Consider the following 20,136-nt stretch of genomic DNA (forward strand, 5'->3'; position numbering starts at 1 on the left):
CCTAAATTTTATATGCAGTATTTACACGGTGTTTCTGCATACAAATTTAAGTGAAATCAATCTTGAAACATAATATGATTCAATATACGATCTTGAGAGTCAATTTGATATTCGTGACGTCATATTTGCTTATACCGCGATACAGTGGAGGAACTTGGATAAAGCTAATCTTGGAAGACGTAGCTTTGAGTTCTGTTTCACGCGACTCGATATGCGAATTGTGACGTTTCGTACGAGCAATTGTGTGCTCCTTACTGCTATTCCATCGCTGAATCTCAAATGAAATATATTCGAAATACTACGTTTATTAGATCCGCGTACAGAAACAAGAGTTCAAGTTGCAATTACGAAAAGAAGCGAATGGAATGTATACAATACTGTAAATAAGAACTATTTTCCGATTTAACCAAGACGTTAGTTTTATAATGAATCAATTACATATTAATAGCATACAATTTACTATGTAATTTAAAAAAAAAAACAAATGCTTTTTTTCTATCGAAGAGAGACAAGAGAAATATAATTACGAGAAAATCATAGTTGAAACAAAAGATGTTGAAAAATCAGGATATTTTGTATTTATTGTACTGATATTGTATTGAAATTGCGTATATTAATTGGATTGCTTGGAGCACTATTGAAACCGTCGAACATATTGATACGTTTAAATCCTGCAAGCATTGGCACTAAATTCACAATATCATACTAAAGTACATAATAATACCGAAATTTCAGAATAAAATACACATGTTAAATGGTAAAAAAAAACAAACCGCCTCGGCGATATGGCGTATGGAATTTTATAAACGACACGCATCTGTACCGTACATTTTTTTGTGCTTGATGATTTAATGTAGTTGATTTTTCGGACACATTTTATATGTTTTTTTTTCTTTTTTTTTCAAAATTCGCTTTGTTTTCGTAGATCGACACGCGTACGGGGCTATCGAGAGGTTTCGATAGTCCCGGATAGACAAACGGTGGCTAATTTCCGCAGATTCGCCCCTGTGCGTGACTCAAACAAAAAAAGAGGCCGCTTTTCCGTAAAAAGTGTTTGCGATCTTGCTTTGTTAACGGGCAATTCAACTTTGTTGCTTCGGATAAACAACGACCGGCCAAACGAATGTACCTTCCCAATAGCGCGTTCAACCTCGCTTTTAGCGTCCCTTTTCACGCAAATTGCCACGAAAAGCTGGGCCAGTTAAAATATTTACGAACGTCAAGTTTATCGCGAGGGACACCGTCAAGCTGGAAATGCAAGCTTTCATCAGCTGCAACAATAAAATACAGTATGGATTTTTCAAAATAGACCGTGATGGAATTTTTATTTTACGTAGATTAAACATTATAATGAAATAAATTTATTAATAATTAATGAATAATATAATTAGCGTTAATTTGATTAAAGATGTCCAATGTATCCAGGACTTTAATGCATTTAAATTCATTAATCTGCGTAAAACGTCTTTCCTACACAGGATACCATCTTATTACCATCTCAGGGTATTAGGTATATAATCTGGAACGTAGAGTGCTGCAGTAAATTAAATTGTTAACGGCTACGTTAATGGATTAATGGGCGATTTTTTTTTAGATTATAGACTCTTTTCACACTAGCGATTACTTTACCAAGCTACAGAGTAAATTTATGAAGTGCCAACGATTATATATACTTGGACTTTTACTATACATCATTTTGCACAACATAGAAACATTAGCATAGAAATAGATGTTGTTAGATCGAATATAAATTCGCATATGATTGTAACTAATAATTTTCATTGCGTTGTTGAGAAAAATATTTATTATCGTATACCTCGATAATCGAGCTGGTTAAGACGTTACGGAATGTGGGGAAATCGAGATTTAAATATTAATTAGTTGTGAGATAATATTTTTTGCAACTAATTTTTTACAGTATTTTTAGGGGAAATCTTAACACCATAATAGATGCTTGATAATATGAATGTTTTGCTTGAACAAGAATATTATCAAATTATTATTATCAAATTTACATATTATTATTAAATTAATTATTAATTTAATATTATGTGATATTAGTGATATTAGTATTTTTGTTCAAATTAGGAACTACATTTCAAGACCGAAAATAATGGGCGTTGCTTGAAGAATTAAAAAATGCACATAAAATCAAAGAAATATTAGTGAACACTACGATCCTGGCTGTTATAACCATTCATTGGCCCTCTCTAGATTTTAATTGTGTTAAATATATCTTTATTTATAATTAGAGTTTTGTAATATATAATGATACATAATTAAAATTTAGGAAATCTTGAAATTTTATAATGTGCCATTGATGAATAATGTCATTATAAAACGAATTAAATGTAAAGTGTCTTTTTTTCCAAAGACGTGCAGTAGTAATAGTAACATGAATACAGGATTAACATGTCGAATAAAAGATTAAAGAAATAATGTTCAGACTTCGTATAATCTACATTTGCATAATTTGTATATCGCTGTGTGCAAATACCACCCGTATCGTGCAGTTCAAAAAATCCGTGTTTGCAGATGTTCAAAAAATCGATAAGAAGTTTAATGAGTGTTGCGTAAATTTACCATCACACAGCAGCGCGGTACACAATTATACACCCGTAATTACGTCGACTATCGATCCTGCGAAATTAGGACGTGATAATATAAAGACATTAGCAGCAGAATGCACCAGTCACATCCAGTCTTGTTGAAAATTATTTTATGCGTTCACGTATTTTATTATTCGGAGTATTCTTGTGCGTACTCATTATATTTTCAAAATCTGAGAATTTTTAATTTTATCATATACGGGATGTTCCAGATTTTGCGTAACTCATGGCAGATTTCTGAGATCATTACGAAACGAAAATCCTAGTATCAAAATCGAGGCTACAGTAGTATTTAAATGAGAACGGTTTAAAGCTGACAAATTAAACTGTCCAACATTTATGTATGGCACATTGCACAATAGTCAAGGTGTTCCTAAATATGACATTCATTTTTCATATTGATTTTGTATATATTTTCAATTGAGACAATTAAAATGTCTTCAATCTTAATAAAAAAAATTTCTTATTAAAACTTTAATATTACAGCCATTCATTGATACAGTAACTTATTTGTTAAATAATCGATAATATAATTTTATAACTACTCCAAAAATTTGTATTTATGCACATTGTATACATAAATATTAGATACATGAAAAATATGTTTGATTAAAAACTGGCGCAATTTTATTTTTACTTGTATTACATACATGCAGATATATGTTGAATACTCATTTAATTATGACACATGTTGCTTTTTAATCGAGTCTGTAAAAAATGAACTTGGCAATTATAAATTGATCAATCACTGACCGTCGTGCAAATTTAATTGAAATATATGCACATTTTAATGGTATACAGTTTCAACAAATTTACATTGGAGTTTACTTAAATTTGCATTCGGAATACGTTTGGTTGAAACAACCTGCATTTCGATTTGTATGTCACATGGATAGATTTGATCGACTTTTAACAGTGCTCATTAGTCAATCATTGAAATTTATCTTGTACGTATTAATTGCTAAATGGATTCATTCAATTGTCACTTTTAGAAATTTATAAAAAGTAAAATTCCTTTACTTTTTCTATGGTACGTCGCAAATAATTCAACAATTATTTTTGATGCATCACACGAATGGTTCATCTTGTACACAAAATATCCAAAAATACAAGCTAAACGTCGACTTGGTTTATTTAGTTACGTTTGCCTGTCAATAACGAGTTGTTGTCAATTCACGTCAATGTTTTTCTACTATGTAACCGAAACTGTATGAAAGGCGTTTGAAACGACAGATGTTTTTAAAATTATATAATATTGACGTTTTACTATAAGAAATAAAATAAAATAATATTTTGATGGAGTCACCGCGGATGACATATTTATAATTTGAGTTCATCATCTCTCGCTTTTTCTGTATTACAAATAATAATCGAAACTCGCACATACAAGTACAAATTAAAGAATCTGATAATTTATTATCATTATCAATTATATATAAAATTAATTTATAATATAAATTAATTAATGATATATGAACTGTAACGGTTCCGAGGATCTACGTAGCGGGCAACGAATAGTAGCGAGGATTAATTACGAACTTATTATATTTGAACGAATTAATTATATACTATATTATGTATCGAAACGTTAAGATGCGGCGATTGATTTCTGGTTACAAATAGTTGTAAATACCGACGTTGTATTGCATTAATCAGGCGGCGATTACATTAGAATGCCGTAATAATCAGTAAATTAACGAATTGACCTGAGAGAGATGGAGAGAAGATCTGCATGTCGCCAATGAGCCGTATTCCATCTTCTGACGTATATGCGTCGGGCTTCGTTTCTCCAACGTCCGCTCCAGAGATCCTCGGTCTCCAATGGTCCGCTCGAGAGATTCTCTTTGCCAGCATCGGCCTGATCTTGGTTGCTTACGCTGAATGTCATCGAGCTCTCATGATTCACGTTTCGCCTCGGTCTTGTATGCAGAATTCAAGCTCGATGTTAGAGATATCTGGTCGACAGGTTGAGAGCGTTCTGACTATTTGGCACGTTCGAGCTTTTTTCCTTTTCACAGGCCCCTCGTTATTCCTTCTCTAAATTCTCTCTCTCTCTCTCTCTCTCTTTGTCTCTACTCGAATATCGTTACACTCTGTGTCTCAACTTGAATATTGCCATAAAACAATAATTAATTAAATTAAAGTTAAAAGGATTCACGATGCAATAATTAATTATAAATTAGAAAAGATTTTTAATATATTTCGTGCCCATGCTCTTTATTTCGGAAATGTAAAATTATGAAAATTCATGTGTTATTTAATTTTCATATATTATTTAAGTATAAAATTGTTTTTAATTTCTGTTTATGACAGATAAAATAACAATTATATTTTAATGTTGTTCAAATTGTGAATGCAGATTGACAAAGTTTTCAAATAATTTGTAATACATTAACAATATATTTATAATGTATTGAACTGTTTACACGCCACTAATACGTAGCAGTCTATTTCTATATGTTGCAAAATCAATATGTATTTTTCTGTGAGTTCTGTGGTTTGATCTCTTTGATACGTGGAGTTGATTAATCAAACAGTTTTATTTTTTATAACATTCAATCGAATCGAATGAGCATGAAAAAAAAATAGTTATCTAAAACAGCTGCATGTTACTTTTCAATTTAAACCGAACAATCGTGTTGAAACAATTCTATTTACTTACATCTTAATTCAGTAGCAAGAGGATTAATCGTATATTCAAGGCAATAATTCCAAATGTAACATGTAATTATTTATGACTTTGATAACGTATGTCTAGGTCAAAGTAATCGGAGCTGTGTCCCCTATAGCAAATAATTATCCCAGCTATTATACAGGCTGAAAACAGATAACTGTAACAACCGTGATAGAAAAGTACCTGTGTATTGAGTTAATTGAGATATTAACAGAGTCATATAACTAGGTAAATATTCGAAATAACCCGGAAACTTAGGATACACGGATATTAATTATCACAATAGTAGGATATTATCGGAATATCAGAACAATATTATTAATAACATCCGGAACACTATCGGAATAAATTTGAGTCAATTATTTGACTAATATTCTAAGTCATTTTCCAGATGACTTAGATATGAACGCAAACGAAGTTAAATAACTATAACATCAGTGATAGAAAAATACCTACATATCGAATTAATTGAGATGTTATCAGAGTTACAGCTAGGTTAATATCCGAAATAACCCGGAAATTTGGGGTACACGGATACTGATTATCATAATACTAGGACATTATCGGGATATCAGAACAATATTATTAACAACATCCGGAACACTAGCGGAGGAAATTTGAGTCAATTATTTGATTAATAATCTAAGTTATTTTCTAAATGACTTAGATGTAAGCGCAAACGAAGTAAAATTAGTGTAAAACGACTAGTAATTTGAAAATTCAGAATCGTTTTTAATTTTAATTTACAGAAGCAATGTAACTTTATTATTTGTTAGAATATTTCACATTTCATACGAATTTTGTTTTTCTCTTTCAAAAGAAGTATTACTTAAAATTATTTTAAAATATTCTTAAAATTATAAGTCAGTAATCGGTGACAACTGTGACATGTTCATTTATCTATTTGCTGTTCAATTCACTTAAACGCCATGTTGTCGCCATGTAATGCGGCAAATGTACCATAGTACTTTTCCGATGCTATTTTTCTGAAGTGACGTTACTGATATTACTCGTCCTGTGCTTATAAATCAATTAACTTAACAAGCAAATATTTTTCTATTACGGTTGTTACGGTTATCTGTCTTCGGCCTGTATAACAACTGCGGTAATTATTTACTGTAGAGGACACAGCTTCGATTACTTTGACCTAGACATATGTTATCAAAGTCATAAATAATTAACAAAATTAGAGTCAATTTTTATACAAGCCGGAAAACAGATAATCGTGATAAAATATGTAGCAACTGTATATAAGAGCTGAAATGATGAATGACTTCACAGCTCGAAAGATCTCCCATTCTCTTTCGTTCATTATACGACGTGGACTTGATTCGTGACGTTGAAGATGATGAAGTTAACTATTCTGCTCGCTGTGATTGCCATCGCTCAGCGTAAGTAAATAAAAAAATAAATAGTAGTATTGAAAATTAATTCAAAATTTTCTGTCATTGTTGAAAGTTAGATAAGGATAAAATGTATTTGCTATAAAATACAAATTTATTAGTTGCAAAAGCATATTTTAAAATGAGTAACTAAGAAAGTGGCAACTATATTTCTCAATATCTTACGCATAAGAAATCGATTTGCATTTGATTCGTAAATATATGCAGTACTGCCGACAGACGGACACCGCGACTGGTGAAAGATTCCTGTATTTCTCGTAAATAAAGAATTACATGGAATAGAATGAAAGAGGCGCAGCATTATGAGATTTTTCACTCTTATCTTGAAATAAAAGAATTTTATTTTATAAAAGGATTCTTCGAAGTTAAGTCCCCAAAATTAGGCTCTAAGATGAAAATATATAAAATTTATTTTGACGGTACATTTTCGTTTATTTTTATTAAAGAATTAAAATTTAGAAACTTGATATTTCCCTTGGGAAAGATTCAAACAGTACTAGCATCGAGGCAAATATAATTTTAGCTAAAATTCTTAATTTTACTAAATATTAATAGCTTCTATTGCAAAAAGAAAATAATATAATGGATTCAACTAAATGTTATTCGGTTTTAGGAATATTTTTTTTCTGTACCACCTATTAATAGTTAATAAAATCAATTTTAATAACAACGATATTAGCTATCTCTATTTTAAGGATACATTTTAGCTGCCACGGCTATATTTTAGCTTTGTTGAATAATTCTTTTTCTGCGTGCGAAATTTATCTTTAACGTATATTTTATACAAGTACTAATGGACCTCTTTTAAATATATGTCCCTATTATTTTAATAACAATATGAATATTTTTTTTAACTGTTTCATTGAGCATAAAATATTTTCATATGAAATAGATAATTTCGATCTTAATTGTTATATATAGAAGCTTATTGCGGTTGTGGTCACCAATATGGGCATCAATATGGGCATCAATATGGGCATCAAAATGGGCATCAATATGGGCATCAAAATGGGCATCAAAATGGGCATCAATATGGGCATAATCAATATGTAGTCACTAGTGGTAACACAGCCGTACAGCATAGTCCATCGCCGAATCAGGTTTCCTTTGTGAGGGGCGGTCAGCACTCTTGCGGAGGTTGCATGATTAGTCGTCAACATATTCTCACTTCAGCTCAGTGTGTACAGAACCCGACAGACTTACATGTATGTAATTCAGTTACACTAAACAATATTTTACATTTATCTAATCAAAAGTACATTTAATCAAATTTATATTAATCAAAGTTTCATTTTTATTAGAAAATATTAATTAATTACTTATTGAAGCTGATTACTATTTATTAAAGTGGATTAATAATATGTAGACAAAACATATGTAGCAATGTTCCAAAAATGCTTCTACTCCACATTAAAATGATTATGCCTGAATCCTCATTTCGATTAGATTAGGTTGTTTGTTCATCATCATTACTTCTTTTGAAAAAGAAAAACAAAATTTATATATCTATGGAAAGTGAAATATTTTGATAAATAATAGAATTACATTGCTTCTGTTAATTAAAATTAAAAACCGTTCTGAAATTTCAAATTACTAATGTTTTACTTTGCTACGCTTCGTTTACGCTCACGTCTAAGGCATTTAGAAAATAACTTAAAATTAGAATATTACTCAAATAATTGATTTAAATTTTATTTATTCTGATAAAGTTCCGGTTATTATTAATAACGTATTTATATCCTGATAATATCCTAATATTATGATAATTGGTATCTGTGTACACCAAATTTCCGGATTATTTCGAGCGTTAACCTAATTATACTCTATAAATATCTCAATTAACTCAATACGCAGGTATTTTTTCATTAACGAAAAAATAAAGTTACAAGTTATAAACAATATTCAAATTTCACGTAGTCGATAACGAGTTCAATATCTTTTCCCGACACATTTATGTATTATTTTCTTTTCTCTCTCTCCGTTTGTAATTTTATTATTTTATAATATTACATTAAGATGTTTTCACTCACTAAATATTTTCATTTAATTTATCGAAATGTTTAATCTGCAGGTCGTGGTCAGACACCCTAACGCACCGAATGGCGAAACTCACAAGATCAAGCACGTTCACGTACATCCAGAGTACAGTGGACAACAGCAGTGCGAGAATAATGTCGCCGTGGTCTCGGTAAGTTCATCAAGTTCGTCATGTGAGATTTCATTAAAAAGTGAACACAAACAGTATCGTATAAAGAAAACAGTCTCCCATTATTCTTTATTGTTATTTGACTCACGTCAATTTACGCGAACGATTATTTGTGTAGTTGTCACAGCCAATCTCGTGCAATCACGAGCAAGTCGCAGTCCCTGTAGCAACTCAAAATTATGCAACCTGCGATCAATGCACTGGCACCATAAGTGGATGGGGAAAAACTTCGCCAGCACCTCAATGGTATCAAGTGAATATCAAGACCCAAAAGAGCTGTCCTGAATATTGCCAATGTCAACGTCCAAGCACCAACAATCAGATATATGTGGCTGTCCAACCAGGACAAGGCGAATGCACAGTATGTTACGTTTTATTTTATGCATAATACATCCTACGAAAATTAGTACGCATACAATTTTTCACTAAGGAACATTAGTAAATTGAATATGATGTTTCTAATGATCAAGTTTACTAATAATTTGATACTATTTCGTCGTACACTATCATAAATAAATAATTAAAAGTGGTTTTTCATATCTTTTTTAGGGTAATGCTGGTAGCCCTCTCATCGTGAATAATGAGGTTGTTGGCGTTTTGGCTAAGAAAACTGCTTCGGGAGAATTTGGATGTACTAATGTTTACCAACATCGTGATTTTATCGAATCATGTCAATCCAGCTACTAATATGTATTTAAAACGTTATCTGTCATTCAAATATTAATATTCTCTTAATTTTGTAAATAAGACAATATTCTACAAAGAGCACTATCAAATATATAAATTAGGTTAGTTTTCACAATGAAATAAAAACTATATTATAATTAAACAGAATTCTCAATAAAAAGCTTCTAATTTTTATTGAGAATTCCGTTGGACCGTAATATAGCTTTTATTTCATTGTGAAGTCTGTAACATTTTTATAGGTGCTCCGTATAGAGTGTTTCGTCTTATTTAAATTACGATATAAAAATATAATATAATTCTTGCAGCAACGTATTTTTCTGACTTCTCTATATTTTCCTAATATCTGTACTTTGTAAGAAAATTTATTCTTATTAAAACGGAATGCATCTTCATTTATCGAAAAAATGCGTGGTGATTTTTGTCCAAAGAAAAAAAAGCAATTTGAGAAAACAAGTATGAAGAGCAACGAAATATGAAATGTAAGGACATTATCATCACGTTTGCCGATCCATTGACAAAAATACGATTTTAATTTACCTAATTTAGAAAAAAAATTCTGTTCGTATCAAAGATAAAATCACAAATAATGCACCAAAAATGTTATTTCTATGCAAAAATGTAGCATAATGAAAATGCAACTCAAAATGTTCTCATTGTATTTTCAATTTAATCTCATTTAAAAAATGATAAATTGAAATATCATATTTATTTCACTTATGAATTATAAATTATATTTATAAATTACATAACTTACAAATTACACTAATTAACAAATGAAATTTTTTTACTAATATGAACCAAATAATAAGAGTGAGAAATTGAGTTATCATCATTATTATTTTCTGTAAAAGTAATGTAGCTAAAAAAGAACTAAGATGCATAATGTACAACACACTTTATGCGTATTTTTGCTAACAATAAGTTAACTTATTCTTAATCTCTTCGGTATCACAATTCGGTATCTTTATAATATGATTCATTTCACATGTCGCATTAATATCTTCGTAACTATAAAAATATTGCTTATTATAGAGCGGCAGACTTCCTCCTTAAAACAAATAAAATCTCTTTAACCATCACTTCAGTGAATATGTGACAACTGTGATAAAATAGCAGTTTCTTAATCTGATCGGATGCCACGTAGTTCAGTGCAATACTCGCGGCATACGCTCATTCCCAACGAGATGCCGACGGGTTGTCCGAACAGCTGATAAAATATCAGCCGTCTATCGGGCTGTGTTTGTCGATATTTTATCCGTTTAATTGTTTTTCGATAGCCGAGAGTCGGTCTGGCTTTTTGCGCGCGAGGGGTCAGCGAGACGAGGACGATCCGGGTTATATTCGTTACAATGAAATTGAAGCGCGCGTTAGCCGGGGCAAGATGGTAAACAGTTTTTATTGGCAGAATAATTTTTTGCCCACGTTACACCGGAAATTAGCTGTCGCTACGCAATCTTGTGTCAATGCCTCGTGTAAACGCCTCGACATAAATGGACGCATCACCGAAAAAAGAAACGCGAATTCGCCGTTACGTTATCTCTTGCTCTCCCCGCGGTAGTTTGTCTTTGTCAGGAAAATCCGTTTATACATGTGCGGGTTATGGTGATGTGATGCTTTTGCGCTCCCGCTTATGGGACACTATAAATGCGGGGCGATAAAAACGCAAGGTGTAAAATATTGCTTCTGCATCAGGGAGGGGGAGGAATATGTTGGAACTTTAAACTGATGCCTAAAATGACTAAAAAAAAAAAAAAAAATGCTCTACGACAATTCTCACATTATGCGAGATATTTCATGAATCAACGTTGTTGGTACAAAATTTAATAAAACATTGCGGTCACTCTGAAAAGTATATTAAACAATTTTATCTGCGAATATATTGATATTAAAAAGCGATTCCACGTGGTTTTAAAAGCGTTAATTGGATTAAAATTGCTTTCGCCTCGCATGAAATGTCGCGCGTCCAAATTTTCAGCGTCATTCATATAATGTATCCATATCCGTGCAATCGTATATGTGCGGCACGCAGAAAGAAGAAAAAAAAATGAGTATCGGATATTCGCCACTCTCGCCGGTTCTTTTTTTTTTATCAAGATACGCTTATCAAGCGCTATTTCTCTTCTTCGCCAATTTCGGCTTCTGTCGATCCGCCCGGCTGACCGTTGTCCCGTTTATTCGGAAATTCTCGTGCTGTCTCGTTTTGACGCGCTTCGCCGGCACAATCGCAGCATCGGCGGCGAATTGCGCGACAGCTCGCCGACCCCGTCTCGTCGTCCCGGTCGGCGTTTCGTTAATTGTCGCGGCGGCGAAGTTGGAAACAGCGGGTACACGTAGTAGATGGCCGGGGCTTACCTCGCGCGTATCGCGTTTAACTGTGTTGCAGTTTTTCCTCTCTGCCCAATCCACCGACCGGTCGGTCCAGCACGGAGCCACCGCACACGTGCGCCGAGAAAGAAAAACTGCGGGACAATGCACGAATTCACTGCCCTCGAATGCCCGGAAGTCGCTCAATGGCCGCTCGGGTGATTGCGATTCCGCGTTTCGACCGCGCCGGTTAAAAATAACGGATATAGCGATCACCTTTTTTTTTTTTTATTTAGTTACGCGCGTGATTACGAACAAATAATTATAGATGAACAGCGACGAAAAAAACTATTCACACAATTGGCGTATTTTAAGAACAATAATGTACGGAGCGTATGTATGCATACGTCATTGAGCGATATGAACGAGAGGAGGGCATCTTTCTAAATTCATTTTCTAAACAAAATGCTTAATATAACTCTATCGTATTATTCGTACAAATTGCTACATTATGTTTCGCGCGGCGGCAAATTAATGTTTAAATATTTCAGTGTAATACAATGCTTGCCGTTTCATTTTAATTTCCTTGAATTTATTTCGTGATATTCCATTAAAATCGCAATTTGCTTCGTCCAATTAGCCCATTAGTGCCATTAAAGAAATTAAGAGTGGCTTCGTTATAAATGTCTCCAAATTTTGTTAATTTTGCTACAACGAATTTCGAAGCAGTCGCGTATGATAAATAAAAGGTGCTTCCCATGCATGTTACGCGTTAATAGTACGTGCGTACGAACATCGCTTTTTCCCCCGTCTACTATTTTCCACGCATAAAATACACGCAACATGTATTTACGTGTACAACGGAGAGAAATCGGTATATATGAACCGCACACCAATTAAAATCAACCGTTTTCGTACCTAATTAAAAAGGCGGTGCGTATATTCATTAAAAACGGAAATATAAATATTTCTATATATATTATGCATAAAAATGCTGTGCGCAGAGTTTTGCGTGACGTACGTTAATCCAGACATAAAAAAGAAAATTGAATTAAACATGCAGGATACATCACAATGCACAGTTAAAATAACTTTCAAAAGAATATATTCTAAAAAATATTTTCGTTGAAAATATTTCCATCATATATTTTTTTAAATTTGATTTGATATCTCTTCTGATTGATAAAAAAAATTTAGATATTCAATTTTGCTAAAAATATTGGCTATCAATAGAATGGAGATAATGCCACATGAAATTTCCATAATACGCAATATTGTAGATGGTAAGTGTTGTTCACGTTATGTAAAAAGAAAAAAAATAGAAATACATGTTTGTATGTTGACAACAATTGAACGGAAGGAAGAGCGAAATATAAGTCTATGTATTTTTTTTTTTATATCATCATTACATTTATTGAAACAGTATTCACGTCGATGAATATTTTTACAATATAGTATTCTATATCGCCATTTCGCTTTTAATTCTGTCCTTTTGATTCATGCTTAAGTTCCCTTATAACATGATACATAATCGATTATGAATTTTATGTACAATGCAGTCTAGTCTCTTACCTAATGTAATGTGCAACATTCCGTAAGTATGCGAATCGCGGATATTGATTATCTAGTTCACAAGTAGGTATATTCCTCTCGATATTTTTCTGTTTGATCACTGTTTCATACACAGGAATGTATTTTTAAACCTAATAACTCAGCCACGGTTCGGTATGAAAAATCACGGTGGAGCCACGTATCGGAAACCACCGAAACACGGAGCATCGTGAATATAAACTTTTTTTTTTATCGAATTGAGTTTGATTAAATACTTTGATTCGACACACCAGTAGTTCGATGGAAGTGATTCTTCAAACTAAACTAAAAAAATGTTTCCACTTTGCACTTTGATCACTTTTATATAATTACGTCGGTCTCTCTCTCTCTCTCTCTCTCTCTCTCCCTCTCTGTGATTCGCAATTTTTACCCGGAATATATAGGATTCGATTTACTTGATATATCAACATAGTAAATCAACATAAAAAATTATATACAAATTGATAGCACTACGATATTTCCTCTCTGATTCTGAATGAAAATTCAGAAATGCATTTTTCACAATCTTCAACAGTGAGTAGATCTTAATTTGTTTTCCGAGCTACAATGTTATAAAAAAACCTATGGGTTCTAAGATAAATCGTATCTTAACATTTTAATCATTATGATATATTTCTTTACTCATATTACATTATATGTCGTAATAAACCTACTACCTAATGATTTACTGCTATATTCTATAGTACGTGCGTGGAATTAATGATCATATCTAGGATCTTGCTTTTCTTCTCCTATTTTTTCCTTCTCAGAAAAAGCAACTTGGATTGAAAGAAATTAATCTGAAAAGTCATTTAAAAGTACTCGATAATCTTAGCTAGATAATCAAGATTTAATCGATTTAACTCAATACATAGGAAGACGAATAATTTAAACGTTCATCCTTCTGAATCTGATGGAAATATCGAATCTGGCATTAAAGTCGGAAGACCACTATAATTTAATATTAATAAATAAAATAAAATATTAATAGTACAATCACGTCTATTATATACAAATATTCAATTCACTTGCAAAATTAAGTAAGTCACCCTATTATTTTTCCTCAAAAATCTCATTTCCATTACTTATTATTTACAACGTTACTAATTTTTTAGAAAAAAATATAACTAAATAAAATAAAATTGCAAAATATATGAAATCTGAAGATTTTGTAATTCAATAATTTTTTAATAATAATAATCGATAATCTATTTTATCGATATATCATAGAAAGTTTAAATGAGATATTAAAAGGCGACTTTTCATTAGTTCTGCAAAGGAACTTTTATTTCATTTATATAATTACATTTTGATCTTTCGAATTATACTTTCCATACTATTATCATAAAACATAACGAATGTTTATTATTGACTTATTTAAATATATTTACGTATTATCTTTTCATATATTCACTTATCTATGCACGAGCTTCGTGATACATTTTAATATAACATTCCGTTATCTACCATCGTTGACGTCCGTTTTGATTAATCCGATGAATTAATTTTATCGCGTTTTGATTTAAAAAAAAATCATTTTGATATTCTCATAGCTCAAATTTGAATGAATTTTGGAAGTGTGAAGTGATGTACATGTTTGACAGAAAAACATTACTTTTGACAAATTGCACTTTGATTATTGATAAAACAAGATACGTATTAATGTAACAAATTATTTAAAAAATCCTGTTTATTTGTTAAACAAACAGAAACATATCGAGGACCTATCTACTGCCATTACTAAAGTGATTAGTTCTGGTAGCCCTTTCGTTCATTGATGGTATAACTTCGTATACTGTAAATACTCTCTCCTGATATTAGAAACAATTACATATTAATCTATATAATTTTAAAAAATTCTTTTGTAAAATCAGAATTTGTTTGCGATGACTTCAACGGAGCTCACAAGATTATTCGTATAAAATATAAAAATTAATCGAAACATGACGATTTATGTAGACAATAATTTCGTTTTTTTTTCCATGCAATGTCAATTTTTTTCTCTCATGTTAAAGACTCCTTTCCAGAAATTATATTTCGGTATTTCACAAATATGTATTTTAAAGAAAGAATAAGGTTCATAGAAATTCAATATTTTTAAAAACTTATTCGGAGCGTAAATGCAAGAAAAGTTTGTTACAATTATAACAACATCCGAGAAATTTCACAAAGAAATATTTTATATAACTTTTCAATTCTTTAAACAGTTTTATCGCATATTAAAAGAATGCACTTAATAAATAACATTTTTGATGTTCATAAACATATCATCATCACATTGACATTGTAAATATGTTAATAATATGAAAATTTAATTTTACCTTCAGTTTGATGCAAATCATTTTTGCGATCAGATTTTCTCACAGTCTTTTGAAAAAAGAAAATCACCGCATCATTCTCACCTTGGCAATCAATTCCTTACCAACGTAATTCTCTCTCAATAATAGACATTGAACATGTTCAACAAAAACTATATAAACGAGTCAAATCTGGGCAAATTTGATTTATGCGTGTACAGTATACATAACTCGAGAAGTATACGAAAAACATCTGGCACGTTCGAGATGCCGCATTGCGCTCGAGGTACAAGATTTTAGTCAGAAGATTTTAATCATTTCGCAAATTTGTTATGTATACTATACAAATATATTATAACCAATGATATAAGCTATATACAATATTGCCCAGGTCGAACGATTCTCGATCACGTGGCAATTCTCGCACGTGCATTATACTGTACAAGGTCACGGCAAATTCTACATGCTCATTACTCGTTTTATGTACAAGAGCCTTAATTACCTGGTAATTATTACGCAACTAGCTGATAATCGTTAGATTATAAATTTCGATTTGTGTAATAATCATTTCGTAACCATCGAACGGATCCAGCCATCGATATACTCGATTCGAAAGCGTTGGCAATCGTAACAGATCATGCAAACAGTTAATCCGACTCTCCGCCAAGTGCAGCTTCGTCCTTCGGTATTACGTAGAAGACTACGAGGCCATTATTCAATTAGTTAAAATACAAATTCTAACGGAGTTCTCGCAACGCAAAATCACGAGATGAGCAGTTCTTTTCCATCATTAGGGAGAGAGTCCACGCAGATTCGTTGAGGCACGGTTAACATGCCGATTTAATTATACAAAAAGCACAAGTGCAAGAGAGCTCCCCTTTAACGAACGCTCGACCGCATCTACCCGGGAGAGGATGTTGAGAATAATTCGGCACTTTTTGCCGCGATGCATTTAACACGATTTCATATAAAAGAATGGCGAGTCTGTGAAAGATTTTCGTGTTAAAAACGTACGTGCTAAAGATCGTCCGCCACGTCACTGCGTCCCTTCACAGAGCTTTGGTCCACTGCACTTCGGTCCGCACTGTGATTCTCTTGTCGTTGCTGCCGCGAACACTCGACGAACGGATACACGCAGCGTGTGACAGCGAGGCGTGAGCTAAAGCGATCTATCGCGGTCGGCCGGGCGATTTTTCCGAGCGTGTACCGTTTCGATTCGCGCTGATCCGCGATCGCCGCGCGCGCGCGTTCACTTTGGACGTTGTCTCTCCCGGCCGTTGACATTTAACTTTCTTTTTAATTAAGATGCGCGATTCACGACGCGGCTGCTCACCTTAACAGGTTCGCGATTATGAGGGTGATGCTGGCGAGCAAAATGGTCGGGGCCACGCCGCAGCTGCCGCCGTGCTGCATCGCCGCCGGATGTTCACCTGCAACAGAAATGTGCAAATCGCCTTTAGCTCCCCTGTCCTCAATTACGTTTCGTATATTAATGACGCTATACTATAATTTGCACTGTTTATCATTCATGTCTGATATGCGTTTGTATCTGCTTTAAACATATTTGAAATATGTGTAGAGCTATATTAAATATACATGTATGACATAATTATTAAAAGCATATTTATTAATATGCAATTTAACACATTATACACATTTAAAGTATAGATACAATCACGATTATAAAATATCTTGGATAAAAGAAGACGTTTTCTAATTTGTACTGATGATTATAAAATTTTGTTTTTAGCGTTTGAAAAATATAATCTGTACCTTTACAAAAATAATTCACCACTCCTGGCATAGAGCGTTTTTAATTCGTTCTATCATTTTTATCTTTGTTCCTTGCACTCTCAAGCACGCGCAATCTATTACGAAGGAACATGACAAGTATAAACGAGTATGCATATGAGTATTTTTTTAATAGATTGCCCGTTTTCAGTACTCGTTTTTCAGCTGATGAATGACAATACGTTAATGCGTTCCTCTTTTGCGCACAGGAGAAGGACTAAACAGGATACCCGTGAATTTCGCCTAACTTTAAATATACTCGTATTTTAGTACTTACCCTCCATTAATTTATGGGTAAGTGGCACGACGTCATATTCAAGTATTTTGGGGAAATTTATATCGAAAGTTTCTAATGCGAGGTCTTTTTTATGGTTTTTTATTATGTAATAATAAATATAATTTTTACTGAATCGTGCAGTTTCAAAATGTATAACGTGAATACTTGCGAGTGTTAAACGACTTTATATTTTATACTCGTAGTTGAATATCGTTTTTACATCTCTTTACACCCAGCACGTTTTTACCATTCAAAAATACTCATAAAGGCACGTTATTATTAATCGGATGTATTTGTATGTAACTCCCTTTATATAATTACTCATTTTTCTGGAAAAGTTCCTGTTTGAGATCTAAAAACGGGGTCGTATTCATTGAACCAAATACATTTTCATTACTCAAATCAACTATTTTCTCGGACTAAAAATGGTGCAATATTTTGTAAGGGAAAACAAAATGATGTGTCGGTATCGGCGGACTTTTGTATAATAAATAAAAAAATAACAATTACACATTAATCGAATTGAAAGTCATTCTGTAAGTTTCTAATATATGCATTCTCAATATATCTTTCTGCTATTAATAAAATTAGTCAGATCAGCATATAAATTAAAAGTTGTTAGAAGTAATAGGTATGTAGAAAATTGTTCGCGGGAATTGAAGCAAAATTCTATCGTTCCATATAGTTAATTCTATAAACCATGTCACAGTCTCTTCGCATTGAATATTATCTCGAGTAGCTACATAACGCAAGAATTTAATTGTGCAGCCCTAATTAGATTCACAATGTAGGTTAATCGTTCGTATAACGTGTTAAACGCTAAGTGGAAACTTTCCAGCCTAACGACGATCTCGCTCTTTCTAGTAACGAAATCCTGTATAGAGGAAATAATCGGTAAAATAAAATGCATTATAGTAAACTCTTGCATTTTTGTTCGTAACTAAAAAATTCAGTGATAGACATTGATAGATGCATTGATAGACGATTACAAACAACAAACAACGTGTATTGCAACAAAAATTTAAGAAAATTGACGCTTTGAATTTAAGTAATAAATATTTTTAATTTTCACATAAATCAAAAACTTTATACCAAATCTTACATATTATTAAAAAATTAGGTATATTATAACGTACAATAATAAAAAAAATAATATTAACTTAAATAAAATTACAAAAAGAGCAATAAAAATTATATATTTTACATAATAATATATATATGTAACATGTGATATTTTTTCCAGTTTATAGATGATACTTTGGTCACATTTTAACTATATAGTATTTTTTTATTTATACTGTTGGAAAATCTCTCAATAATATAAGAGTATTAAATTTATTCTTTATAAGTTTCGTTTCCTTGAGCAACTTTTAAAAATTGTTTATTTTCAGTATAAATCGAAATGCGTTTTCCTAAAATTTATCAATAATATCATTTATGTCTCTGCAGTCTCGCAATACGTTCACGATAGATTTAGAAAATCGTTTGTGCAATTTTCACATGTTACTATAACGTTTCACGTCATGGCAGAAAGGAATAACGCGCTTAACGTACGTAAGGCGCGCTACCCAAGGGTGAAACGCGTGCCGCGTTACGGATGAAATATCGTTTTGTTCGGCAATAACAGTAGCACCACATTCGAGCGGGGAAACAACAATTTCGCGTTCAATGTCGACGCGGTGCGCGCGATATCGCCGCGTTGCGTGTAGCATTCGACTGTAGTAAAGATAATCACGGGTCCGGCGGTGGTGTACGACATAACGGTGGCGATTCGACGACGCGGTAACCGGTCCCTTCGGTAAGGTCGCAATTTACGAGCGAATTGAAAATTTCATCGGGCAGAGTTTACCGTTACGCCGCGTTTACCTGGCCCCCCCGTTATCGAAAAATGACACCGGCTCGACACTCGAAATGTCGAGCGGTCGGGCGGGCACGGTCGACGTGCGTAATTGCGTTAATGCGCAGATAGTACGTGCCAAAACGGATAGCCCCCCCAGGTCGCATACGGGTTTATCGGGAAATAATTGAAATTTGCGGTCAATTTTGCAGAGTAATCAGCTGTGTTTGAAATAACGTCGATGGCCAATGCGCCGACCGCGGCGACCGGGTGCGCCCTATAAATTAATTATGCAGACGAACTGTGCCGCATTAATTTTCATCCGGCACCGGAAGCGACCGCTCTCTACGAGCGAGGCGCGCGTTCGCCGGGCGCGTTTCCGGACGAAAGTGGGCGCGATCGATGTCTCGATGGTTCGAAGGGTGGAAAGCGCACTCCCCGCGCGCTCGCAGCGCGAGGCT

At 33.0% G+C, this 20,136-nt stretch overlaps 2 protein-coding genes across 6 annotated transcripts in view; one reads left to right on the top strand and one right to left on the bottom strand.

The window, feature by feature from the left end:
* Window positions 1–6,522: 6,522 nt before the first annotated feature.
* On the top strand, window positions 6,523–9,891 carry LOC105194637 (chymotrypsin-1-like). Its single transcript, XM_011159656.3, has 5 exons — window positions 6,523–6,674; window positions 7,608–7,891; window positions 8,758–8,874; window positions 9,011–9,253; window positions 9,442–9,891. Exons 1-5 carry the CDS (start codon window positions 6,629–6,631, stop codon window positions 9,577–9,579), a joined length of 828 nt encoding a protein of 275 aa, XP_011157958.2. The 5' UTR covers window positions 6,523–6,628; the 3' UTR covers window positions 9,580–9,891.
* A 3,377-nt stretch (window positions 9,892–13,268) lies between these two features.
* LOC105194638 (basement membrane-specific heparan sulfate proteoglycan core protein) overlaps window positions 13,269–20,136 on the bottom strand; it is a 288,155-nt gene continuing 281,287 nt past the window's right edge. For all 5 annotated transcript variants that reach the window (XM_039454875.1, XM_026130854.2, XM_026130853.2 and 2 more), the window contains one exon: window positions 13,269–17,200. In XM_039454875.1, coding sequence (XP_039310809.1) covers window positions 17,100–17,200 — 101 coding nt within the window. In that variant the 3' untranslated portion in view covers window positions 13,269–17,099. The remainder of the gene's footprint in view (window positions 17,201–20,136) is intronic.

The sequence above is a fragment of the Solenopsis invicta genome, chromosome 11 (assembly GCF_016802725.1).
Source record: "Solenopsis invicta isolate M01_SB chromosome 11, UNIL_Sinv_3.0, whole genome shotgun sequence".
NCBI classification, from domain to species: Eukaryota; Metazoa; Arthropoda; class Insecta; order Hymenoptera; family Formicidae; genus Solenopsis; species Solenopsis invicta.

Bases quoted from the DNA above. Each gene is read 5' to 3' on its own strand.
- LOC105194637 (XM_011159656.3), top strand. From the start codon at position 6,629: ATGATGAAGTTAACTATTCTGCTCGCTGTGATTGCCATCGCTCAGC. The intron at 8,875-9,010 runs GTAAGTTCATCA...TTATTTGTGTAG, and splicing joins ATAATGTCGCCGTGGTCTCG to TTGTCACAGCCAATCTCGTG. The intron at 9,254-9,441 runs GTATGTTACGTT...TATCTTTTTTAG, and splicing joins CAGGACAAGGCGAATGCACA to GGTAATGCTGGTAGCCCTCT.